Consider the following 27,227-nt stretch of genomic DNA (forward strand, 5'->3'; position numbering starts at 1 on the left):
TATATATATATATATATACACATATGTACATATACACATATGTAAAAAAAGAAGCAGAGAACTCTGGGTAGTTCTCAAGTTTAGGTGGAAAGCGGCTCCTGTATGGAGCACTCTCAACACCAGCGACACTCTAGATCTGCTCACCTTAAATGTCTGCTTTTCTATCAAAGTCTTTAAGCGTAGGATTAGCACTGTGCTATCCACGCCAAGAAAGAAATGGACAAAGTATTTTGCCATTTCCAACCAAGCCAACCTGAAATGAAAAAAAGCAACCCCTGACACAGTGTTTCGCTCTAATTAGAGCTCTTCAGAGAGGTATAGCTCAGGTTACAACTTTTTGTACCTGCCCGCTCTCGTATCAGGGTAAGTAAACTGTTTAACCTGTTCAGCTTCAGATTGGTTATATGTACTGTTGATTGCAGTTTTTCCTGGTTTTCCCCCTAGAGGGCTAATCCATAGCCAAGGCTGTTGCCTAATGTATTGTTTACTTCCAGCAGGAGACTCCAACAAGCAGGATTCCTGAGGTGTCTAAGCTGGCTGTCCAATAGCGATGAAAGAGGGGGAATAGAAGTTAACAGAGGACTATGATGTAACCGGAGCCCTGTGATTGGTGGATCCACATGGACACTCTATACTTGGACTCTATTGTTAAAACTTTATCTCATTCCCTATGGTTCATGGGAATTGTAGTTCTTTTACCAGTTTCTTTAAATGGCTGCTATTCAATAAAGTGGAGAAAGAATAGCATAATCCTCACCTCCGAGTCCTTAATAGAATTGAAACTTTCCGTTAAGATAGCTAGGAAATTTTTATTCTTTTTCCCTATTGCAACCCCCCCTTCTTCTGGGTATCTCTACTATGCAGCTATATCGCATCAGAGAGAGATCACTCTGGTGGACTTTCTCGAAGTGTCAGGCTGCAGGGCAACTGCGATCTTTATTAATTATAGCTATTCTGTGCTATTGGATTCTTTTATGAGCTGGTAATGTGATACTCTCTACATATGTTTCTTGCAGGGGCATTTTAAAATGTATACCACAAAACTTGATTTGCAGTTTAGGCAACCTCTTATTTTCACAATTGTATTAAAAGCTATTTTAAAAGTGAAGAGGTTCTCTCCATGCTGACAGGCTTTACATTTTAAACACTTTCTAAAGCCTTCTCTCTGCTGTAGCCAAGTCTGGTTTCCAGTATTCTCTTGTAATTTAGATTTAGATTTCCTATACGTTATTTAAGGATATTTCTTGAAAATGAGGGCCTATTATGGGGTCTCCCCTAATAAGTTGCAAGTGCTTCTTTAAAATAAGTCTTACTTCTGTATGTTTGGTATTGTACGTTGTTATAAATCTGTGCGTGTTAGTTCCTTCTCTACATTTTTTCTTTATTGCTGTTTTGGCAGGTTCAAATAACACTTTTTCTCTACTCAGTTTTTTAGCTTTTTCTGAGGCCTTCTGTAAAATTCTAGAGGGATAGTCTCTTTGGACTAATCGAATTATCATTTCCTTTTCCACATTATATATATATCTTCAAGGAATGCTCCTCAGTAAGCATGAGCGCAAAATCCGCTCCGATCGCGGATTTTGCAGATTTTCGGTAAATTCGCGGTCCGCGAACTCTCGCGAATTTACCGAAAATCTGCAATCCGCGAGCGGCGGATTCTGCGGTCAAAAGTTCAAAGCCTAATTTACGATGGCGCCGGCAAGCTGCCAGCGCCATCCTCAAATAGTTACTTAATTAGCTTCAACAGGAAGCTCTAATAGATAAGATACAGCAGGGGCTCGAGCGCCTGCTTCATTTTATCAGTTGGAGCTTCCTGTTGAAGCTAATTAAGTAACTTTTTCAGGATGGCGCTGGCAGCTTGCCGGCGCCATCGTAAATTATTTAAGATGGGGGAAAACGGTGGTGTCTTCTTGAATAAATATGAAGGGCAGGGTTCATTCTGGCACGCCGGTCCTGGCACAAAAAATAAACCTCAACAGGAAACACTTGCAGATATCAATAAAGCATGTGCCCTAGTTGAAGCTTAAATTCAGTGACTCATTCATCAGCCCAAAATCAATCGTGAGCGTTGTGGAGGCTGGGCAGGTGTGCCTTCTTCCCAAATATACCATCGAAAATCCGCTGTGATGCTGTTATGACAATAGCAATGTTCTCACAATAGCATTTTTCTTTTTCTTAGAGGATGTTATCTAAAAGACACAATTTATATTTTCTGGAGATGGATGGCCGCCTGCTGTTTTATTTTTAAGCCGAGCCTTTTATTTTTTTTCTCCAGCTGTAAGTGTTTTGTGTTATGACAGCCCAGAACAAAATGAACCCTCAATGCTTGCAAGGTATCTTGTGGTAATCTCAAATTCATGAGAATTTACATAGAAATTGTTTACGGTTTGTCGCCTCTTAGATTTATAACTCCCCACGCATTTCAATTGTATTGCACACACCGATGCATGCCTGGAGGCAGTGTTTTCCACGCAGAATGTAGTAAAATGCAGTGTATCGGTCTGTTAGCCCTACACAGGAAAAAGCATGTCCATGATTATTGAACATCTTTGAGGATTCTTCTCTTTGGTTTACAAAGACACGATAAAGATTGTGACTTTATTCAGAGATTTTGCTTAGAATTATTTCAGCTAAGAGCTGTTTTTGACGTGAAAACCTGTTACAAATGGGCGTCGATGTGCCCTATTCAAGTACGTATCAAGCTGTTTTCTTTCAAGAGCCATTGGTGCAAATTTCATTTTACTAGTAATAAATATGTGCACTGTATCTTTTTGTTGTCACATTGGAGTTTCAGACATAGAATGCACAGCTAGTGATGGCTTCTGAGTTGATTATAGTTACCCATAGGAGCTGGATATTAATGTATGAGAAGTCTGTTGGTTTCATGTAATATTTTTATGTAATCAGAACACTCCACAGCGCCGTACCTAAAAATATACATGTTGCGACTGGATCCAGTAGAAACCAATTGCAACTGGCCGCAATGTTAGAGAGACAAGGGGTAGATTCCGCCGACTTTTAGGGTTGAGCACAGTAAGAGTTACAAGAGAAGAAACAACCTCTTGCTCCCAAAAGAGCCAGTTCGAGAGTAGCGCATTTGCATCTTTGACTTTCACGAGCGCAATCCCCGTGCTGTTCCTGTGACCAGGAGCTTCTGTCTCTTAATCTGCTGCTCTGATCGGTCTCTGACCTTTTATACACACAAGAGGCATGTGCACTCGCATGGAAGCGCCGTCCGTTTGGCCCCGCCCACACACTCGAGGAAGCCCCGCCCCCAAATCCGCCGATCCGTGAATCCGCAAATTCGTGAATCGTGGATCCGCAAAATCCGCCCATGCTTACTCCTCAGTAAACCAGGAAACTTGAGTCAGATTGTTTGCAAACAGGGTTGCTAGTGTTGCCTTTAATGCTGTCATTCATCAATGATTACATTGCAAAAGACTGGGATAACCTATGTTTAATTCTGGGCATGATAAAAGAGATTAAAAGACAGTGGGGCTCCCTGTTCAGTGAAGAATGCTGATGTTGGAAGGCCTACAGAGTGGTGTTTCTTCTGTTACCGACAATTTTGCGTGTTCGCCATGATGTGCTAAGTAGTGCATTCAATATTGCTCCTGGTGAGGTACATGTGTATGTACTTACCTATATCTTGAGAATAACTGCAGTAGAGAACATTTATTATACCTTCTTTGTCTGGTCATTTTAGAATATTACAATGGTGACGAGGCTAACAAAGTATTTTTACAACAATTAAGCACTAAGCAGGTAGTGTCCCACCAGTGCCTAGTAACATCAGGCAGCCCAGGACTATCTAGAGTAGGAGCACAGAAGAAGGGAGGAATCATTTAGAATAACCTTAAAGCAACATTTTGTTTTTCATTGATGCATTGATGCATTAAAAAAATACATTCTTCATTTTTCGGAAAAAAATGTTCATCAAAGTATAAAACAAACTTGTGCAAAATATAACAACACATTAAAAAAGGTGAATACATAACATTACAACTCATGTACATTTACAAACAATTACACCAGTCGTTGTTAATACTCAGCTTGCCTGTAAACAAAATTATTTATACTTTGTTTGTTTTCAGGGCAGACTAACTATGGGGAAATGAAAGTTTGAGTTATCTCTATGGGTGTGCTTCTTGCAGATCTTGAGAGACCAAGTCATTTTTAGTACCCTCATAGATTCGAAGGACAAAATGCTGACGCGTTTCCAATCCCCTTCGGAGTTTGGGGATTATCGTCAGGGCTGAACCACAGTGTAATCTGATGTTTATTGAAGTGATTTTCACTCGCTGTACACCATCCTTTATGTAATTAACACACAGTTGCCGGGTACTCGGCCCGTAAGGATAAGTTACTTACCTGTAATCCTTGTTCTGTTCCAGGGGTATCCTCATTAAAGTCATAAGCACTGAATATTCCCGCCCATGTGCGGGGAACCTGGAAATAATAAAAAATTATATATGGAAACCATATATGTACAGCTCTACATATATATACAAACATATATCATTTTTTCCATACCAATGCAGCCCCCAAATGAAGGCTAAACAATGTAATTGCACACATAAAGACTGTATTTGCCAATACATAAAGACGCAGGAGGGCAAGTAGCACTTGAACTCGGTCTTTTAATGAGTAAAACACTCATAAAGAGCAAAAAACCTGCAAATAAGCAGACATTGTTAGCCTACAGGCTGCATTGTAAAACAATAGCATGGAAAAAGAAAGCATTTTCAACAAAAACTGGCACCGTGCCTTTAAGGCAGCCATGACCCCTAGCTTCCCATCATGCCTCAGGGGTGACAGTTGGGTCAGTTGTTCTTTGCATAAGCCTGAAGGCCAGGGCCCAAAGATATCTTTTAACACTTCAGAAATAATCTAATTTGTCTGGGGAGACGGGTTGCTTATGACTTTGATGAGGATACCCCTGGAAAAGAACTAGGTAAGTAACTTATCCTTCTCTTCCAGGGGATCCTCATCAATAGTCATAAGCACTGAATAGGATACCAAGCCCATCAACCACCTTCAGACAAATGAGAACATATAGTGATTCAAATAAACAACAACCGAAAAATCAGCTGTTGAACAGATTTCTCAAGGAGACTTGCCCTACTTGAGTGTCCGCTCTAGTATCTGAGTCAAGACACCAGTGTTTTGTAAACGTGTGTACTGATCTCCAAGTGGCTGCTTTACATATCTCGGAGAGTGGTACATTATTGAGGAAAGCAGTGGTGGCTGCTTTTCCTCTTGTGGAATGAGCTTTGGGAGCGGACAAGAGCGGTTTCCCTGCTAACTGATACTCTAGTTTAAAGCAAGAAACTATCAATCTGGAGATGGACCTTTTTGTTGCTGGGAAACCTGTTCTGACTGAACGTAGTTGATGAAGGGGTGCTCAGACTTTCTCACAGACTTCGACCTTTCCAGATAAAACTTCAAATCTCTTTTAAGGTCTAATGAATAAAGGGCCCTCTCCGCTGGGGTGGAGGGGTTAGGAAAAAAGGTTGGAAGTGAAATCGCTTGATTTACATGAAAATCCGACACCACCTTGGGAAGGACGGATGTGTTCTGAGCACCACCCTATTGAGATGGAAAACTAGATAGAGTTCTTTGGAGCAGAGGGCCTGTATCTCACTCACCCTACGAGCCGAGGAGAGAGCCACCAGGAACACGACATTCCACGTAAGGTGTTGCAAGTTCGCCTTGTGGATAGGTTCAAAGGGTGGATCCATCAGTCTGGACAGCACCAAATTCAGTTCCCAAAGATGTGCAGGGGGCAGCACTGGAGGGTACACCTTCTAAAGGCCCTGAAGGAAATCCTTCACCACTTGCAACTGAAAAAAGGAGGGTTGAGAAGGCGAACGCCTATAAGCCATAATGGCCGCTAGGTGCACTTTAATGGAGGAGAATTTTAAACCTGCTCTGGCTAGGTGAAGTAGATATGGTAAGACCTCATCCTCCTGCCTCCTGGTGGGACTACAATTATTTTGCACACACCACATATAGAAGCGTTTCCATTTGCAAGCATAGGAGTGCCTGGTGGAAGGTCTCCTTGTCTCTTTCCATATAGACATATAGTCTTGAGATTAACCTAGATGTCCAGACTGGAGGACCTTAGGAGCCATGCTGCCAAGTTCAGTGATGGAAGGTTGGGATGATGAATCCTCCCATTGATCTTAGGCAGCAGGCCCGGTCTGCATGGCAGCCTCCTGTGTGGCTTCAGTGACATATGTAGAAGGTCAGGGTACCACTACTGCCTCGGGCATTCCGGAGCAATCAGTATCATCGTGATGTCCGAGTGTGACAGCTTGGTCACCACTTTCGGGATGGGAGGCAGGGGTGGAAAAGCATATACAAATGCCAGGACCAGTTGATCAAAAGGGCATTCCCACTCGATCCTGGTCGGTAGTATCTTGAAGCGAAGTCTTGGTATTTTATTTTTTCCTCGTCTGCAAACAGGTCTATGTTTGGATGGCCCCAAGCTTGGAAGATGTTGTCGACCACTTCGTCGCTGAGAACCCAATCTTGCTGCTCTGCGAAGTGGCGACTGAGCATCCGCTTGTGAATTCTGCTCCCTCGGCAGATGAACTGCTGTGATGGCTAGTTTCCGCCTCAGCAGCCAGTTCCACAGGGACTGTGCTTCCAATGACCACATCCTCGACCAAGTTCCCCCCTGCTTGTTCAGGTAGTACATTGTGGTGGTATTGTCCGTTTGTACTAGGATGGAACTCACCTGAATCGAAGGAAGGAACGCCTTGAGAGCCAGATGAAAAGCCATGAGCTCTAGCATGTTGATATGGTACAATTGCTCTTTCGAAGACCATAGGCCTTGCTTCTGAAGATAGCCCATGTGGGCTCCCCATCCTCTTAGAGACGCGTCTGTGATCAGAGTCTGAGATGGAGGAGCTTCATGGAATGAACTCCTACTTCCACGTTATCTCTGTTCATCCACCATGGGATTGATGCTTTGGCAGCCTTTGATAGACAGCGAAACGACTGCTGATCCCACTTGTCCTCCAGATCCTGCTGTAGAGGACGCATTTTTAATCTGGCATTGGGCACCAGAAAAATGCAGGATGCCATTGATCCTAGTACAGATGCTATCTGCCGCACTGACGACCAGTTGTTTTTCAGAATTTTCCTGCACGTTTGGATGAGGGATAATTGTCTCTCCTCCGAAGGAAACACTTTTCCTTGCTCGGAGTCTATCAGTGCTCCCAAATAGTGGATTGTTTGAGTGGGCTGTTGCGTTGACTTTTGGTAGTTCACGTGTAGGCCCAGCTTTTGACAGAGCCGTAGACACTGTTGGAAATGGTTCTTCACTCCTTGAGGAGTCGGCCCTTGATCAACCAATCTTCCAGATAAGGGTAGACAAAGATGCCCCTGTGTCTCAGAGCAGCTGCTACCACGGCCATGCACTTTGTGAACACCCGGGGAGCTGATTTTAGTCCGAAGGACAGCAGTTTGAATTGATAATGGGATGTTCCGACGACAAATCGCAGATATTGCCAGTGATATTGGTTTATCAGTATATGAAATTAGGCATCCTGCAGATCCATCGAACACAGCCAATCTCTTTCGCAAAGGTGAGGATATATTTGGTGGAGAGCCAGCATGCAAACTTTTTCTCGTTTGATGGTCTTGTTAAGTGCTCTTAGATCCAAAATGGGTCGGTACTCTGACTTTTGACCTATTTTCTTCACTAGGAAGTATCTGGAACATACTCCCCGACCTCTTTGCGAACGTGGGACCTTCTCTATAGCTGATTTTTGGAGAAGGATGCCCACTTCCCTCTGTAGCATGTTGATCAGGTAATTTGAGGTGCAACCGGAGGGTTTGAGGTAGGACGACGTTGGAAACGTAGAGTGTACCCATTTCGAATCGTGGTCAGCACCCATTGGTCTTTCATGATGTCTAGCCACTCTTGTATATGATTTGCCACACTTCCTCCTACTGGAGCGGTGCACGGCACTGGAGGAAGCAGACACTCATTGTTTTGCTGGAGGTTTGGTAGAGGTGGAGGACTGACGGTTCCCTCCTCTTCCCCTGTTAGATCGTCGATCTTGAAATTGCGATCTCTGCTGACCCTGTTGGTTCTGGTTCTTTTGCCAACAAGGGGTTTGAACCCTCTGTTGGAACGATCGGCGGTCAGTGTTGCGATAGTGACGACGGAACTCTTTCTTTTTTTTCTAATCCTACCGCCTTCAAGGTATCCAGCTCAATCTTTATCCTTGCCATCTTCTCATTGGTGTGTGGCCCAAACAGGGATGACCCGGAAAATGGCAGATTGACGATTCTGGATTGCGCCTCTGGCTTCAGAGCTGTTAGGCGAAGCCATGATGATCTCCTGGTACAAGTTCGGTGCGCGTATGAATGTGCTGAGAGCGTAGCCCCATCCGCCGCCACACTTATTACTTGATTCGCCACCAAGCTGCCCTCTTGCAGAACTGCCTCGAAGTCTTTACGGTCCTCATTAAGTAGATTCTCTGAGAACTGTTGCAGTGAATACCATAATGCCCTATCTTATCTTCCCAATAGAGCTGACGCACTGGAGACCTTGAGCATGGATGAAGAGGTACCACATACTTTCCTACACCATGTGTCCTGCGTCTTGCTCTCCTTGTCCGGTGGGACTGTGGACGAGGAGACTACCGAATGTGTCTTTCTAGCTGTAGCCACAATCACAGAATCCAGTTTTGGATCAGACTTTAAGAACTTGGGATCATATACCGACGGGCGATATTTCTTGAGAATTCTCGCTGGTGCAGTCTTGAGTGTGGCTGGCGTGAGAAAAATGGCCATTACTGGTTTCAGCAGGCCCGGTACCAGTGGCAGTAATAGGCGAGAGGAAGCCTTCTGATTCAGCGTTTCAAAAATTACTGAAGAGGTACTCTGTTGAACAGGCATGGGGATGTTTAGTTTGGAAGCCCCCCCGGCCAGAACGTCCTGGAAAGTGCTTACATCATCTACCGGAGATATCCTTGACGGTGGGCTATCCGTAAGAGTGGACGAATAGTCTCTCTTTGAGGAGTACGTTGAGGAGGTGGAAGGAGTAAGAGACCTGTGCCTCCTCCTGCCGCTGCGAGATCTTGACCTCCTCCTAGGTGCTGGTGCAGGGGAACGAGTACGCACTCTTCCTCTTGGAGGCGACAGATCTGCCTCTTGAGCTAGGCGAGCTAGCGGAGACTTGTGAGCCGGGATGGATTCTCTTCTAGCCTACATAGGACAAGTACGATCCGCCCAATGATGCAGGGGTTGCAACCATCTGGGGGAGAGATGGACAGATGCAGTTCTCTGTGCTCTCCCAGGGGAACGTGATGGAGACTTCCCCCTCTCCTGACTACCTCCTGCAGCATGACAGGAATCAAAGTGCAAACCCTGGCTGCTTGAAAATGAGATTGTAAGAGAGTGGGGTCTGCAATCCTATGGTCACCCCAGATTTTTGCTTTTTGCTTCACTGGTTTACGACTTTCCCTGGCTGTGGGCCTGCTAATCAGACCCACAGCCTAGCTGTTCTCTCTCTAAATTGACAACCATGTACCTTAGGTGCATTTACCAATTGGTACTGGGCCACCTTATCAGTCCCTGTACAGTGTACTATAGGTACCCAGGGCATAGGTGTACCCAGGGCCTACCAGGGGCTGAAGCATGTATTATGCCACCACTGGCTGGCCATCCAAGGTAGACACAACTGGCTGCAAGACAGCTGGGGCAAGGTGGTGTAATCACCCTTTGTTGTAGATATAGTATACCTATATCTAACCCTAAAATGGACACATATATTCCTATCAGTCACTCCTATGGCAGGCCTTATCAATCCTGAAGGCAGAGTGCTTGGAATTATGTGAGATGGTGCTCTGGCATGAGCTGAGCCCGTTTGCAGCTTGCGGAACCAAGTCCTAATAGCTGTTCCATGATAACGCTACACCATATACTCTTAAGTGCATTATCAACCTCGCGGTTAAATGCTAACTCTGGTGTAACATTATCAAAACATGTCGAGTAAGGTGTCATACGAATTGGAATACTACCCCCTCGCCAATTCTGGCAACGGGGGTAGCATTCCACCCTTCTAGAGGGGCACGACATGTATGTAACTGAGAACCCCGGTTAAAGTTAACTCGAGCCTTGGCATCACAAAATGGATGCCACCACCACAGACACAAGTCTGACCTCCTGCTGCTGGGAGTCCTTCCAGCGAGGGAGGCTTGGACAAAGGGTTTCCTGCCTTGGGAGGTGCTAGTACCACCCCAGACAGGCTTTTGTGTATTGGGGAGGACAGGCCTGAAAGGAATAAGACATGCCCGGGGCACACAAGGCGTCCTGTGCATACACCGGTTCAAACCAGTTGCTGGTGCATCCCTGCCCCAGCTCTGGCGCGAAAACCGGACAAAGGAGAGGGGGTGTAGCCACCCCCCTTCCTGGTCCCACCCAGGGGAGGGACCTAGTCAGTAGTGCAGCCCCCTTTAGGAGAATAAAGGTAGGAGCTGGTCCCATTCCAAATTAGATTATCCTGAACAATTCTACAAGAAGAAACTCTGGACTTCGACGTTCTGCTCCACAGAAGACTGAAGAATCTCCCTTGTGGGCAAGAGTGTCCACCCTGCAACTGCAGGCACCATCAGCGTCCAGCGGCTTCAATTTGTCGTCTTCCCTTGAGGATCCAGACTTCAGAGCCCAACGAGACCCAGATTCCCAGACCTCTCCGACCTCAACCTACATCTGCAGCACAGCTGAGATCCGTGGGTGCGACGAGACACGTGGGACTGGCCATCTTGAACGAACCTGCACTTCGCTTACAGCGCGACTCCCGAGGTAAACTCGACCAAGTGCTTTGGGGACTGAGAAGCCCCAGCCCCGAGCAGCCCCTGCACCGAAGATCAGCCCTCCAGCATCCACGAGATCTGCGTGGGGGCCTTCTGCTTGTTTGCTGCTCGACGCGTTGTCTGGTCACTTGCCGGCTGGCTAGTGGCCTCCTAGACGACGAATCTTGAAATCTTTGCTGCTGGTCTGGTTGCTCCAGACTGGCCCTTGCTCCCTTCCAAAAGAGGGGCACCCCAGACTCTCCTAGTCCGCACCAGACGCTTTTTCTACTCACCACGTGGGTTGCCTTTGCCAAGGCCTGTTGATGCCGATTCCGGATCCAACACCGCCGACAGCGAGAGCCTGCGTGGGACAGCTCGTGCCTCCATCCTGGTCGTCGAAGACACCTCCTGGTCCACGTGGCTGCAGAGTCAAGCGTCCACTCTTCACCTGATCGCGACGACGGCATCTGGTTCCTTCCTGGTTCCACACCGGTCACTGGCTAGTGACTTTGAACACTATCCCCTCTGCTTTCAGGTCCTCTTCTTCACCTATCCACCCTTGGATCGCACCGGACATCTTCCTCCTGGTCGCCTGCAGCATCTTTTCCTCCAGGCTCCATAGACCTCAACGCGAGAACCCGACACACTTTGACACCTATGCACCCGCAGCCCGTGGGTGAGGTAACGAGAGCATTTCGGTGCTCAAGGGTAGTTTAACTGTCCTAGTGTCCAGTTCCACAGTCGTTTTAGTCCTACCTAGTCAGGATTGTCCGTACTCACCTTTTACTTGAACTGTACTGTCCATAGACGTTGTTACGCATCTCGCGTGTGAGTTCACACACTGCACACGCGTCCCGTGGGCCTCCTATTACTTACCTAAGGTGAAGATAGCGTAGTCCTAGTGAACCTCCAGCCTCTGGACAGCTCCATTCCTTCTATCGACTTTCACATTCCACTTACTTAGTATATGGTTTGTAGTGCCCCTAGGGCACCATTGTAATTTTGTGCAACTTATCGTATTTTTCCTAAGAGATTGTCATGTGCTTAGCCCTCTGACCTCATAAAGAGTTCAGAGGTGTTTGTTATTAATAAATATACTGTTTATTTTCATAACAACCTGTGTGGTGTCCTTTCATCTGGTATTCAAGGGGTTATATTGTGGTAAAACAGCTCTCTTCACATGCCAAAAGAGTTTAGCCTAAGACTGCTTTGTCCATTCTACCATTAGGATAGCTGGTCTATAAGGTTGACTTACAACCAATCACCATAAGGGTTGTTTGGACTGATACAAGGTGATCACTAGAACTAGTGAGCATCATATATCAGGCCAACTTCTCACAGAGATTACGACCTCTGGAGTACGAGACCTGGAGATAGACCTGTGTGAACCTTCTCTCGACGTCGATTAAGGAGACGGAGAGAGGCTTGCTGGGACTGACACCGACAGAGACCTCTGTCTCGACGTCGCTAGCGAAGAGGACCTTTGCTTCGACGCCGATCTGGAATGCATGTGCCCCCGCGTTGACTGTCTGGACGGAGACATGGGTCTCGACGTCGACCCCGATTGTCACGGTCCCTCGGAGGTCTCTCAGGATCGCTTCATTGCTCAAATGGGTCCACCTATTGACACCGTTAATTCGGAGTTGCTATTATAGCACGAAAGCTTATGGTGGTCAATCGCGGGAAGGAAAGGAAGGGAACAGCGGGGAGGGAGACCTGAGGAAAGAAGAACACCATATTATAAATCTGTACATAATACTTATCACAAGCAGGTCTCACTATATATCAAACGCTACACTTCTATACCTGTAAAAAAAAAAGAAACACAATTCTTGCAGTGGCTTCATGTGCAGAAGGATCAATTCTCCTCTTAGCCGTTAACCTTTACGTCAGGCTTACTGTGAATGTAAACCAGATGATTAGATCTTAATCATAGGGAAACAACAGGCAAACTCAATTGCCACATATCTTCCACTAATTACCCACCACAGTAATTGCAAGGCTCCACGTCACAAGGGAAAAAGGAGGGATTCAATGTTCATCCTCTCTCTGTCCCCGTGCTACATAAATAAATAAAAACACACATGCACCATGAAACAGATTTCCAGTTTCAGGTGAGGGATCACTTGTCGAACATTATTGTTTTCATAATGCAATGTTTTTTATCCAGCTTAATACCTTGCTGAAAGTTTCTGGTTTGATCCAGTAATCACTCATACCACATGGTACATAAGGTCTCTGTGTCAAGCTAATAGAACTGGCTCAGCGCGTGATAGGCCTCATGGTCGTAGCGATGTGGTAAGCACTTCGGGAAAACAAGCACTTCTGTGTTACTCGGCTAAGTTTGTTGATTTCTGGAATAGGCGGCGTGCCCCTTCTATCTGCTACTTCGTAAACAAAAAACGGGAGTTGGTGTCTTGGACACCCTTACCGCACCTGGGAGGACTCCAGCAAACCACGCACAAATTCCTGGACGAGTCCAAGATACTGGTCAGGAGAGGCAGCGTCTTCACGAACAATCTGCAGCGATCGTCTTTGATTCCCGGCATTCATAGCCTCGTTGTTGTGACGCGGCGTCACTTCCTGTGAGAGCACGCGACGCTCAGGATTCTGGGGATTGTAGTCCCACTTCTGATGTTTGCCGATCCACCATGCCCTCAGCGTTTTAGGCGGCGCGTACCTGTCCCAGGTCTCCGCTGGCTCTTTGCTCTGCTTCCCTGTGGCACCCGCCCCTTGTTGCTGCATGGGTGTTTGGGGTAAGTGCGTAACACCGATCTTCTATCCTTCGACGGAGTACTGTGTCTCAACGTCGACTGCTGCGCCAACGGAGGACTGCCCTTCGACGTCGATCTTCTCGCTGACGGAGACTCCTGCATCGACGTCGACCGTGCTCTTTTCGATGGAGGACTGTGCCTCGACGTCGAATGATGTCTCGACAGAGACACTTGCCTCGATGTCGATCTTGGTCGTTTCGACAGAGGGCTTTGTCTCGACGTCGAACGTCTGCACTTCGACGGAGGGCTGAGCCTTGCTGTCGAGCTTCTTTCCTTCGATGGAGGGCTGCGCCTCGACGTCGAGCTTCTTTCCTTCGACGGAGGTATGCGCCTTGACATCGAGCTTCATTCCTTCGATGGAGGACTGCGTCTCGACGTCGACAATGGGACCGACGGAGACTGGTGCCTCGACGTCGAGTGTCTTGCTGGCGTCGATGGAGACTCCTGCCTCGACGTCGACTATAGAATACCCGACGATCTCTGTCTCGACGGCGATCTACTCTGAGACCTCGACGTGGACTTCGGTCTTGACGTCGAAAAAAGCTGACTTACGTCTCGGCGTCGATGATCGGTGTCTCGACATCGATCGTCGCTGAAGAGTCGATGGCGGAGGATCTTCTCTCGACGCCGGACGCTGTTCCTGCGCCCGGTCCCTAGACGACGATCCCACCGCCGGAACCTTCGACGTCGAGCCCGACGCCGAAGAGGAACATACTGTGACCTTGCTCCTCAACATAAAACGCACCCTTTTCTTAGTCTTCGCAGGAGACCTACTTCTTTCTGAGAGGCCATAGATCCTAATTCTCTCCCTGTCTTTGAGAGTTCTTTTAGACAGCTTCCTGCAGTGTGGACATGAGGAAGGAGAGTGGGAATCAGGCAGACAGAGAATACACACCTCTTGGCCTTCTTGCCACAGGCAGGGCAAGAGTCGAATAAAGAAGGCATTTTTGACAGAAAAACATTACTTCTGTCTCAAAAAATGGGTTAACCTGCACTCAAATGCCAAAAGACGTCGAGTGAAGCCAAGAAAACCCAAAAAAATCAGAGAATTTTTGACTGAAAAGCCAAATAGTTTACCAATTCATGCAATTCCACACAAATCCATTGATTAAACAACTGGGCCATTCTCCAACAAAGCCAGACATATTCCTTTTGCCAATGCTTCATTTTTAACTCATGATGTCTATGAAAAAAACTCTGACTTTCCAGGATTAAAAAGGGCATTTACTACCATGTGTCAGGAATAAGAGCCACAGAACTGTAAAGACAACTGAATCAGGACAGTTTTCATTGTTGTACACTGGAGCACTATTGCTAAACTATAATTCATAATTATCTATGGATTCAATTATGAATGATGACTGATGGAATGCAGAACAGCAATAGTGCTCTAGTGTATTCTGTGAATCACAAAGGTATAGATGTCAACAGCAATAGAGTCAAATGATTCATGGGGGAGCAATCATATACCTTAAAATTGGTCTTTTTTGCTTCACTGGTTTTAACATTACCCTTCATCTGAATCATATGTAACCTCCTCCTAGTCCTGATGATGGTCCTGATATTCAACGTAAACAGAGGTGAAACGTCAACATATTAGATCATCAAATGAGTTCATCAAGTGGAGTGAATACCTCCCAGAGTGTTCTTGGGAAAGGATCTCATGGAACCTCTCTTATGTCACATCAATGAGATATCCTCCTTGTTGTGTTTTATAATGCTAATGTCAAGGTCTACTTTTGTGTTGAGCCTTTTCCATATAAGGGTTGATATTCTGGTGGAGTTTAGATGTACGTATGTATTTAATATCGTTGTATGAATTACATATTCATTCGTATACAATAAATAGAAACATTTTGCATTTGGTATTCTGCTCCCTCTTTTTTTCTTCTTTTTCATCCTTTTTTCTTCTTTTTCATCCCTCTTCATTTGTATTTATGTTCTGTTGGATCCTTTGACTTTTTTCTATTAGCAGATTAATGTACATGTATATTATTAATTTCTGGCATGAATCACCCTTTCAGCATTGTTGCAAGCTGTTTGTAGCCTGAGGGTCAGAGGTTCGAATCCCAGGCAAGGATTAGCCTTTCATTAATCTAATGTCAATATCTTTATAATGCACCACTCCGTGAAAGTGAGGTGAGGCGCAAACTATTATTTCGCCACATTCCTATTATTTAAACAAATGCAAATTTACCTTGTAATAGTTTTGATGAAACCATGGAAACTTGATGCACGTGGCTCTACCGAAGAAGCAGATCTAAATTTAAAATGGAATATAAAAGGCACAATGAGAAAAAAACATATTAGGTTTTATGAGTATTCATCACCTGAGTCCAAACGAAGGCTGAAAATGCATGCTTACAACCAGTGGGGCTGAATACTTAATTAAATGGAATATTACCAGCCCAGTCAAAATACATGACAAGCTCAGATTTTATAAAATAGCAATTTACTGCAAAGGCAGAACAAAAGAATATACAAAATCAATATGTACATGTGCATCTGTGACACTTGTATGCAAATGAAATCATGCACAAATATCTACCACCTACATTGCCAGAGACTCTGGCTTTGGGGAAAGAATGGAGTACCGGCAAGACACATGTTTGCAACCAAGATGTAATCGAATTTGCATGTGTTGCAAATCCACATGTGTACATATCCTTGGGTGGCCTGTCCGACGTTTTGTCAGACTTCTTTGAGGCCTTACAAGGCGGTCTTACCTTCGCCCCAATAAAGTTTAGAAACTTCTCCTATTGTAGAATGACTCATCCCTTGAATGTAGAACATCGGTTGAAGCCTTCAAAAGCTTCCTACAGTCCTTCATTGAAGGTTTGGCAGAGGATTTCCTACAGATTTACAGTAGAGGCACAAGAGGCCAAGAGAAGGAGGATGGTGCTGGAGCCACTCACTATATGGTCCAAAGTAAGCTGCCTGAGAGGGAGCGGTGAGAGCACAGGGGTCTCCATCCAGGAGCCAAAGGACAGCACAATAGCTCAAGGTGAAAATATGAGAACTTCTGATTGGCTGATGTGTTGTTTTTAAGGTCAATATTTAACTAAAGGGTCTGTTTGAGGCCTTTTTGCCTGGTTTGAGGATCACTGCTATTTGAAGGCTACTGGATGGTTCTCAGCTTGATAGCAGAAAAAGATTACAGTGTGTGAATCTATGAAAGATTCCAATGCTGAAGAAAATTAATGTTTCATCATCAATGTTGCTGTCTCTGTGACGGGAGGAGTCAATTTGGAGAGACAGTAAAAGCTGGTTTATGGGACCTGTGAGAAGTTGGCCTGATGTGCAGTGCTCACTATTCTAGTGATCACTATATATCAGTCCAAACAACCCTTATTGATGATTGGTTGTAAGTCAACCTTATAGACCAGCTATCCTAGTAGCATGGATACGAGCAGTCTAAGGCTAAGACTCTAGAGGGCGTGTTAAGCCAGCTGTTTTACCATCACATTACCCCTTTAACACCCAGTGAAAGGACACCACACAAGTTGTTATGAAAATAAACAGTGTATTTATTTATAACAAGACTACCCTGGCTCTTTATGAGACAGGGAGCTAAGCACACAACAAAACTCTTATAAAAATACTTCAAGTCGCACAATTTACACAAATGCCCGAGGGGCACGAATAACCATATACTACAAAAGTGGAATGCGAATTACTAGCAGGTAAGTAACGATTCTCAGAGGCTTTAGAAACGCTAGGCCTACAATACTGAACACTCAGGTTAGGAGCAGGAGGCCTAGGGACACCACGTGCAGAGTGGGAACTCTCACGCGTAAGGCGGGAAAATGCCTATGGAAGCTAGTATTCACAAAGTTAGTGTTCTCGGGCGAACCCGACTAGGTAGGTCAAAAACGAAAGTGGATCTGGACCCTTGGATAGTGAGGCTATGCTGGGGCACCGAAATGCCAAAGTTACCTAGCCCAGGGGCTGCAGCTGCATAGGTCTGAAAAGACGTCGGGATTCTTCGTTGACGAACCAGGAGCCTGATGGAAAGGAGTTGCTGGCAGGCGACCAGTGAAGATTGTTCGAGTGATCCAAGCCTGGATCGAAGATGGATGACACCTGAAAGCAGAGGGGACCAAGTTCGTGACTACTAGCCAGTAGTATACACCAGAGGTATAACGATGGACCCTTCTTGGTTCCAGCACCTGACTACCTTTCACCCCAAGTAATAAATAACCCTAAAAAAAAACTAAAGGGAATTGTGTGCACACTGACTGGCACCCATCATTACTGTGCCTATTCCTGACGGAATCAAATACAAGTCAAACAAACGCAAAGGTGCACCACAGACAGCAATAAACAGATTCAAATGTTATTAATGAGCAAAAAAGGAATATTTTTCATTAGCAAGATGTTGTAATTCTTCAAGTAGTCTTTATTTTCAATTATTCGAAACAATGTACAGCCGACGCGTTTCGTCCCAAACTGGGACTTCTTCAGGGCTTTAGTAAATATGGTCTGTCCCCTTTAGAGTGGAAATATGCCGACAACAGAGAGTCTGGACACCGTCTTCCCAGATTCAATTTTTCATTGTGCACTTTGTTGCATATTTCTTCTTTTCCTTCAGTATGGAACAGACAGGGTTGTACCTCTATGAACTCATATACTTGTTTCAGGAATAGGATAAGTAGAATTCCTAAGTGTGGTTGAAGATCGCTCTCAAAACTTAATTTATTTGTAGATCTTTTACATGTTTTGTAGTATTGACAGAATAACAGGGGACAAAAGAGGTCCTATAGGTCCCCAGGAGGAGGATGTGGGCACTGTATTCCAGTAGGCCGTTTCTATTCAAAACAGCCGGCGCCCATCCACAAATCCTACGTCCCGCCGAAACACACGCAAGATCACTGTGTTTGGACACACCGGATGGTAGTCACCTCGACTAGGTGAGTGGGCGACGCTGGGCTCTGTAGTCTCACGGACCAGGAGGCGTTGTCGGCGACCAGGATGGAGGTACGAGCTGTCCCACGATGGATGATGCTCTCGACGTCGCTGGACCCAGGATTGGGGCAACAAGTCTTGGCAAATTCAAGCCCACGCGGTGGACCTAAAATGGCGTCTGGAGTGGACCAGGAGGGTCCGGGGTGCTCCTCTCTTGGAAGGGAGCAAGGGCCAGTCTGGAGCAACCAGACCAGCAACAGTGATGTCGTCGGGCGTCGTTAAGAAGGCTACAAGCCAACGGGCTAGTAGCCACACAACGCGGTGAGCAGCCGAAAGCAGAAGGGCCCCACGCAGATCGTGGAGATGCTGGGAGGCTGAACTTCGGTGCTGGTGCTGCTCAGGGTCGGGGCTTCTCGGACCCCAAAGCACTCACCAGAGGATCCCTCGGCGGTCGTGCTGGAAAGAAGTCGTGCAGTCTTGAAGATGGCCGGTCCCTCGAGGTCTCGTCGCACCCACGGTTCTCAGCTTGGCTGTAGAGGTGGGTAGAGGTCAGAGGTGCCAGGGAAGCCGGTTCTCGTCGAGCTGGGCAGTCAGATTCCGGAGGAAGGACTTGCAGCAGACCGCAGTGTTCTTAAGATGGTGCCTGCGGATGCAGGGTGACTACTCCTTAGTCACAAGGGAGAATCTTGAAGAAGAAATCTTGATGTCCTTTCGTAGAAAGTCGTGTCTTGATTCCAAAGATGATCTAATTTGGAAGGGGGCCTGCTCCTACCTTTATCTGGGAAAAGGGGGCTGGCACGCGACTAAGTCCTGCCCTATGGGTGGGACCAGGAGGGGGGTGGTTACACCCCCTTCCTTGGCGGGCTTTTCCCCAGCTCAGGGTCTGGAGTGTCCCTGGAACTGGTTCAGGCCGGCCTATGCACAGTGAGCACCGGGGTGCCACTTGCAGTCACCTTCCTCTGTAGCCCTGCCTACCTAGAATACACAAAACCCTGTCTGGGACGGTGCTGGCACCGCCCCTGGCAGGAAACCCTTTGTCCTTGCCTCCTGCTCTGGGAGGACTCCCAGCAGCAGGAGGGCAGACTTGTGTCTCGGTGGCAGCATCCATTTTGTGGATGCTAAGGCTCTGTCTGACTTTAACCGGGGTTACAGGTTACATCCATGTCGTGTCCCTCTAGAAGGGTGGAATGCTAACCCCGTCGCCAGAATTGGCGAGGGGTTAGTATTCCAATTCGTATGACACCTTACTCGACATGTTTTGATAAAGCGATACCAGAGTTGGCATATAACCGCGAGGATTATAATGCACTTAAGAGTATATGGTATGCGATATCATGGAAACGGCTAAGGGATGGATCCCGAAAGCCGCAGACAGGCTCAGCTCATGCCAGAGCACTATCTCACATGATTCCAAGCACTCTGCCTTCAGGATTGTTAAGGCCTGCCATAGGAGTGACTGATAGGAGATCTGTGTGTCCATTTTAGGGTTAGATATAGGTATACTATATCTAAAGCAAAGGGTGAGTACACCACCTTGCCCCAGCTGTCGTGCAGCCAGTTGTGTCAGTTTAGTTAGTCAGTCCAGGGGTGGCACAATACATGCTTCAGCCCCTGGGAGACTTCTGGGTGCACCTCAGCCCTGGGTACAGGGACTTAGAGAGGGCCCAGTGCCAATTCAGTACCTGAGTACAATTTGGATAGAGAGAACAGCTAGGCTGTGGGTCTGATTAGCAGGCCCACAGCCAGGGAAAGTCGTAAACCAGTGCAGCAAAAAGCAAAAATCTGGGTGATCATAGGATTGCAGACCCTACTCTCCTACATGACCCCCCCCCCCCAAACTTTGGGACAATAAACTAACCTTGACCAGGTGAGTCTTCTTGCTCTAAGTGGAAATACCTGGAGAGCCCATCAGCATTGCTGTGATCAGTACCAGGTCTATGCTCCACTGTAAAATCCATCCCCTGTAGGGAAATGGACCACCTAAGCAGTTTGGGGTTTTCACCCTTCATCTGATTTAGCTTGTGGTCGGTCTGAATGGTGAAGTGAGTACCAAACAAGTAGGCCCTCAGCTTCTTCAGGGCCCAAACCACAGCAAAGGCCTCCCTCTCAATAGCTGACCAATTTTTCTCTCTGGGGGTCAGCCTCCTGCTAATGAAAGCAATAGGCTGGTCATTACCATCAAAATTCAGCTGAGACAGTACAGCTCCCACACCCAACTCAGAAGCATCTGTTTGGACAATGAATGGCTTGGAGTAATCTGGACTCTTAAGGATAGGTGCTGTGCACATGGCCTGCTTTAGGTCATTGAATGCTTTCTGACAGCTTGCTGTCCACTGAACTTTCTTTGGCATCTTCTTGCTTGTCAGGTCATTAAGAGGGGTCACTATGGACCCATAATTTCTGACAAACTTCCTATAGTACCCAGTCAGGCCCAAGAAAGCTCGAACCTGAGTCTGGGTGATTGGAGGAGTCCAGTCCTTGATGGCCTGTATCTTACTCTCCAGTGGCTGAACCTGGCCTCCACCTACAAGGTGGCCCAGGTATACAACCTGTGTCTGCCCTATCTGGCACTTAGTGGCCTTGATAGTGAGGCCTGCCTTTTGCAGGGCCTCTAACACTTTCCTCAGGTGGACCAGGTGATCCTCCCAGGTGGAGCTAAAGACAGCAATATCGTCAAGATATGCTGCACAGAAGTCATCCAGCCCAGTGAGGACTTGATTCACCAACCTTTGGAAGGTGGCAGGGGCATTCTTCAACCCAAAGGGCATTACCACAAACTGATAATGACCACCAGGGGTAGAAAATGCTGTCTTGGGCCTGGCTTCCTCAGCTAACCTGATTTGCCAATACCCAGCTGTCAGGTCAAATGTGCTTAAGTAGTTGGCAGAAGCCAATCTATCTATAAGTTCATCTGCCCTTGGTATTGGGTGGGCATCAGTCTTAGTGACTGCATTGAGGCCTCTGTAGTCTACGCAAAACCTCATCTCTCTCTTACCACCCTGGGTGTGAGGCTTTGGCACTAGAACTACTGGGCTAGCCCAAGGGCTATCTGAGGGCTCAATGACTCCCAACTCCAACATTTTCTGCACTTCTGTTTTGATGCAGTCTCTGACATGATCAGGCTGTCTGTAGATTTTACTCTTGACAGGCAGACTGTCTCCAGTGTCAACCTCATGGGTACACCAATCAGTTTGGCTGGGTGTCAGAGAGAACATATGTCTGAAGGATTGCAGAACTTGCCTGCAATCCTGTTGCTGATGTTCAGAGAGGCTGCCACAAAAGACAACACCATCTACTGATCCATCATCAGGATTCTGAGTGAGCAGGTCTGGGAGAGGGTCACTCTCTTCCTCCTGTCCCTCATCTGTGGCCATGAGCAAGCTCATGTCCTTCCTGTCAACATATGCCTTGAGCCTGTTTACATGGAGCACTCTGAGAGGGCTCCTGGGAGTTCCAAGGTCCACCAGGTAGGTGACCTCTCCCTTTTGCTCAATGATGGTGTGGGGCCCATACCATTTGTCTTTGAGGGCTGCTGGTGCCACTGGCTCCAGTACCCACACCTTCTGCCCAGGCTGGTATACAGTCAGGACAGCCTTCTGGTCATGCCAAGCTTTTTGGAGTTCTTGGCTGGCCTCTAGGTTTTTGGATGCCTTCTCCATGTATTCAGCCATCCTGGAGCGGAGACCAAGTACATAGTTCACTATGTTGGTTGCAGGCTTTTTGAGAGGTCTCTCCCATCCTTCCTTCACCAAACACAGGGGTCCTCTTACAGGATGCCCATACAGAAGCTCAAAGGGGCTGTAGCCAACCCCCTTCTGTGGGACCTCTCTGTAAGCAAACAAGAGGCAGGGGATCAGGACATCCCATTTTCTCCTAAGAGTTTCAGGTAGTCCATGAATCATCCCTTTGAGGGTCCTGTTGAATCTCTCAACAAGCCCATTGCACTGTGGGTGGTAGGGTGTGGTGAACTTGTAGTTCACACCACACTCCTTCCACATTGCAGTCAGATATCCTGACATGAAGTTTGTACCTCTGTCAGAAACAACCTCCTTAGGGAAGCCCACTCTGGAGAACACTCCAACTAGGGCCCTTGCCACTACAGGTGCTGTAGTGGTCCTAAGTGGAATAGCTTCAGGATACCTGGTGGCATGGTCCACCACCACCAGTATAAACTTGTGCCCTGATGCTGTCTGGGGTTCCATTGGACCAACAATGTCAATCCCCACTCTTTCAAAGGGAACCCCCACCACAGGTAGTGGTATGAGGGGGGCCTTTGTGGTGCCACCTGACTTACCACTGGCTTGGCAAGTGACACAGGAGCGACAAAACTCCTTGGTATTCTCATTCATGTGGGGCAAGTGAAAGTGTGAGACAAGCCTGTCCCACGTCTTTGTCTGACCTAAATGACCTGCAAGGGGAATCTCATGGGCCAAGGTGAGAAGGAAACCTCTCAGAGACAAGGGGATGACCAGCCTCCTGGTTGCACCAGGCTTGGGGTCTCTTGACTCAGAATACAGGAGTCCATCTTCCCAGTATACCCTGTGGGCACCTGTGGCATTCCCTGCAGCCTCAGCAGCAGCCTGCTGTCTGAGGGGTTCAAGGGAAGGGCAGTCTAACTGTGCCTTCCCCAGGTCTTCTCTGGAGGGTCCCCCTGAGCCCAGAAACTCAACTTGATCAAGTTCAAGCTCTTTAGGCTCAGTTTCCCTCAGCTCTCTCAGATCAGCCTCCTCAGAGACTTGATCCTCAACCTGGGGCAAGGGGGAAGGCAAAGCCTTACCCTTACTGCTCTTCTTCTTGAAAGGTGTCTGGTCCTTTCTTCCAGGATCCAGCACCTGTTCAGTGGGGCATCTTCTGGCCTGTGACCTAGTCACAGCAAGCACATGTGCTGGCAAGCCTAACATTTCCATGTGAGTCCTCTGCTCCACTTCTGACCATAGTGATGACTCCAAATCATTGCCCAACAAACAATCAACTGGGAGGTCTGAACTGACTACAACTTTCTTTTGACCACTTACCCCTCCCCAGGAGAAAGCAACAATCGCCATACTATGACTGGTAGTGACGTTGCTGGCATTGGTCACCAGGAAATCTATACCTGGCATGATCTGTCCAGGGTCCACAAAGTTAGGTGTCACCATGGTGACACTGGCACAAGTGTCCCTATAGGCCTGAGCCATTTTGCCATTTATTAAAGGTGTCTGCCTGTATTTGCCCAAAGTATTGGGACTTACATCAGGGGACATATCCATATCCCCTGTACAGACAAGGACAGCCTGAGTGAGTGTGCCAACTAAGTTGTCAGACTCCTCAGTTCCCAAGGTTAACCCAACTAATCCCTTGGGAGGTGCACTACCACTACTGACTGTACTAGGGGGTGCAGTTGCCTTAGGGGCTGTAGTGGTAGAGGTTTGCCCTCCTCTTTTGGTGCACTCACTAAACCAGTGAGACTTACTTTTACAGTACTGGCACCACCTTTTTGACTGGCCTTCTTGAGTCTTCTTCTTCTGGGAAGCCTGACCCCCACCCTCTTTGGTTTGTTGGGGACCTGGTGAAGACTTCTGGTCATTTTGTTCACTCTTAGCATTACCCTTCTGGTCTGCTTTCTTCTGACCACCCTGGTTCTGGTTCTGGTTCTGCTTGATCCTTGTTCTGACCCATTTGTCTGCCTTCTTTCCCAATTCTTGGGGAGAGGTCAGATCTGAATCAACAAGGTGCTGGTGCAACAACTGGTTCTGACAATTATTTAAAATTTGTTCTCTCATCATCAGATTATACAATCCTGTGTAATCAGTAACTTTGCTACCCAGCAACCAGCCATCCAAAGCCTTAGTGGCACTATCCACAAAGTCAGACCAGTCCTGAGACTGAGTTTTCTGGGTGTCTCTGAACAGCAACCTGTACTGCTCAGTGGTTAAACCAAACCCACCAACCAGTGTATTTTTCAGGACCTGGTAATCATTAGCATCCTCCACTCTTGTAGTGAGGAGCTTGTCTCTACCTTTACCATCAAAGGAGAGCCACAGTATAGCTGCCCACTGACTTTGGGGAATGCCCTGCACAGTGCAGGCCCTCTTCAAAGCAGCCATCCATTTCTGGATGTCATCCCCTTGCTTAAAGGGGGCACTATTTTTGTCAGGTGTTTAGTGTCTAAACCCTTCTCTCTATCTCTTGGGAGATTGCTGCCACCAGTGGGAGCTAACCCACTCATCTGCTGCTCTCTAGCAAAGGCAAGCTTCTCTTTGGCCAGGGCAAGTTCTTCCCTTTCAATCCTCAGAGTAGCCTGCCTCATCCTAGCTTCATGCTCCCTTCTCTGAGGGGAAGTCAATCTCCTCTGGGGAGAGTTCCTTCTCCTCTGGGAAGAGGCATTAGAGTGCAGAGATCTATTGGAGTCCCTAGAAAGAGATCTATCTCTCCTAACTCCAAGGTTAGGCCTACTTAGGGTCAGTACTGGGGGTCCCCCAGATCCTAGCCCAAGCAAGTCTATGTTGGCCCTAGTTAGCCTTCTGACTACCTCAAGACCTTTGTCTACCTCATCCCCAGAGAGCTCCTCAGGGTCCTCCTCCTCAGCTGAATTTACAGTGTTGTGGAGGTCTGGATCACCAAGGTGCCCTTCTAAGGCTGGCATATTCCCATCTCCCTGAGATGCTTTCCTAGCATCATAAGTCTCTAAGAGACCCAACAGAAAGGGAGTGGTGGGGTTAGACCCCAGTTTCAATTTCCTGGAGGTACACAAGTGTCTCAACTCCTGGAAATTGAGAGCTGCATATCTTGAGTTGACCTGTGGAGGGTCAATAACCGCAAGGGGAGTCTCTGAAGACTCTCCATGGGTAGACATGCTTTTCTAGTGCGGTGTAAGTGGTGCACTTACCTACACTATATGTTTACCTACTGATCCCTTGCTAGAGTTGTAGTTTAGGGTGTGCTAGGCCCTAGGAGCTACAACAGCTGGTTCAGTAGAACTCAGAGTATTCTAAGCTAAGTTATATGTACCTTTAGTACTTATGTGATCTTTCACAAGATATTCTTAGGATATGTGTGGTAAAACAACAGCAAGCTCAAATCCCAACCGCTGCTCACCAATGTGAGAAGTTGGCCTGATGTGCAGTGCTCACTATTCTAGTGATCACTATATATCAGTCCAAACAACCCTTATTGATGATTGGTTGTAAGTCAACCTTATAGACCAGCTATCCTAGTAGCATGGATACGAGCAGTCTAAGGCTAAGACTCTAGAGGGCGTGTTAAGCCAGCTGTTTTACCATCACATTACCCCTTGAACACCCAGTGAAAGGACACCACACAAGTTGTTATGAAAATAAACAGTGTATTTATTTATAACAAGACTACCCTGGCTCTTTATGAGACAGGGAGCTAAGCACACAACAAAACTCTTATAAAAATACTTCAAGTCGCACAATTTACACAAATGCCCGAGGGGCACGAAAAACCATATACTACAAAAGTGGAATGCGAATTACTAGCAGGTAAGTAACGATTCTCAGAGGCTTTAGAAACGCTAGGCCTACAATACTGAACACTCAGGTTAGGAGCAGGAGGCCTAGGGACACCACGTGCAGAGTGGGAACTCTCACGCGTAAGGCGGGAAAAAGCCTATGGAAGCTAGTATTCACAAAGTTAGTGTTCTCGGGCGAACCCGACTAGGTAGGTCAAAAACGAAAGTGGATCTGGACCCTTGGATAGTGAGGCTATGCTGGGGCACCGAAATGCCGAAGTTACCTAGCCCAGGGGCTGCAGCTGCATAGGTCTGAAAAGACGTCGGGATTCTTCGTTGACGAACCAGGAGCCTGATGGAAAGGAGTTGCTGGCAGGCGACCAGTGAAGATTGTTCGAGTGATCCAAGCCTGGATCGAAGATGGATGACACCTGAAAGCAGAGGGGACCAAGTTCGTGACTACTAGCCAGTAGTCAGGTGGCACCAGGCGGGCACCGGATGGTAGTCACCTCGACTAGGTGAGTGGGCGATGCTGGGCTCTGTAGTCTCACGGACCAGGAGGCGTTGTCGGCGACCAGGATGGAGGTACGAGCTGTCCCACGATGGATGATGCTCTCGATGTCGCTGGACCCAGGATTGGGGCAACAAGTCTTGGCAAATTCAAGCCCACGCGGTGGACCTAAAATGGCGTCTGGAGTGGACCAGGAGGGTCCGGGGTGCTCCTCTCTTGGAAGGGAGCAAGGGCCAGTCTGGAGCAACCAGACCAGCAACAGTGATGTCATCGGGCGTCGTTAAGAAGGCTACAAGCCAACGGGCTAGTAGCCAAACAACGCGGTGAGCAGCCGAAAGCAGAAGGGCCCCACGCAGATCGTGGAGATGCTGGGAGGCTGAACTTCGGTGCTGGAGCTGCTCAGGGTCGGGGCTTCTCGGACCCCAAATCACTCACCAGAGGATCCCTCGGCGGTCGTGCTGGAAAGAAGTCGTGCAGTCTTGAAGATGGCCGGTCCCTCGAGGTCTCGTCGCACCCACGGTTCTCAGCTTGGCTGTAGAGGTGGGTAGAGGTCAGAGGTGCCAGGGAAGCCGGTTCTCGTCGAGCTGGGCAGTCAGATTCCGGAGGAAGGACTTGCAGCAGACCGCAGTGTTCTTAAGATGGTGCCTGCGGATGCAGGGTGACTACTCCTTAGTCACAAGGGAGAATCTTGAAGAAGAAATCTTGATGTCCTTTCGTAGAAAGTCGTGTCTTGATTCCAAAGATGATCTAATTTGGAAGGGGGCCTGCTC

The 27,227-nt window shown here is 47.3% G+C and overlaps 1 protein-coding gene across 2 annotated transcripts in view; it reads right to left on the minus strand.

The window, feature by feature from the left end:
- ATG16L2 (autophagy related 16 like 2) overlaps nt 1-27,227 on the minus strand; it is a 586,089-nt gene that overhangs the window by 319,710 nt on the left and 239,152 nt on the right. For both annotated transcript variants that reach the window (XM_078658598.1, XM_078658597.1), the window contains exon 8: nt 15,786-15,848. In XM_078658598.1, coding sequence (XP_078514724.1) covers nt 15,786-15,848 — 63 coding nt within the window. The remainder of the gene's footprint in view (nt 1-15,785; nt 15,849-27,227) is intronic.

Source organism: Lissotriton helveticus, chromosome 8 (genome assembly GCF_964261635.1).
Source record: "Lissotriton helveticus chromosome 8, aLisHel1.1, whole genome shotgun sequence".
NCBI lineage: Eukaryota > Metazoa > Chordata > Amphibia > Caudata > Salamandridae > Lissotriton > Lissotriton helveticus.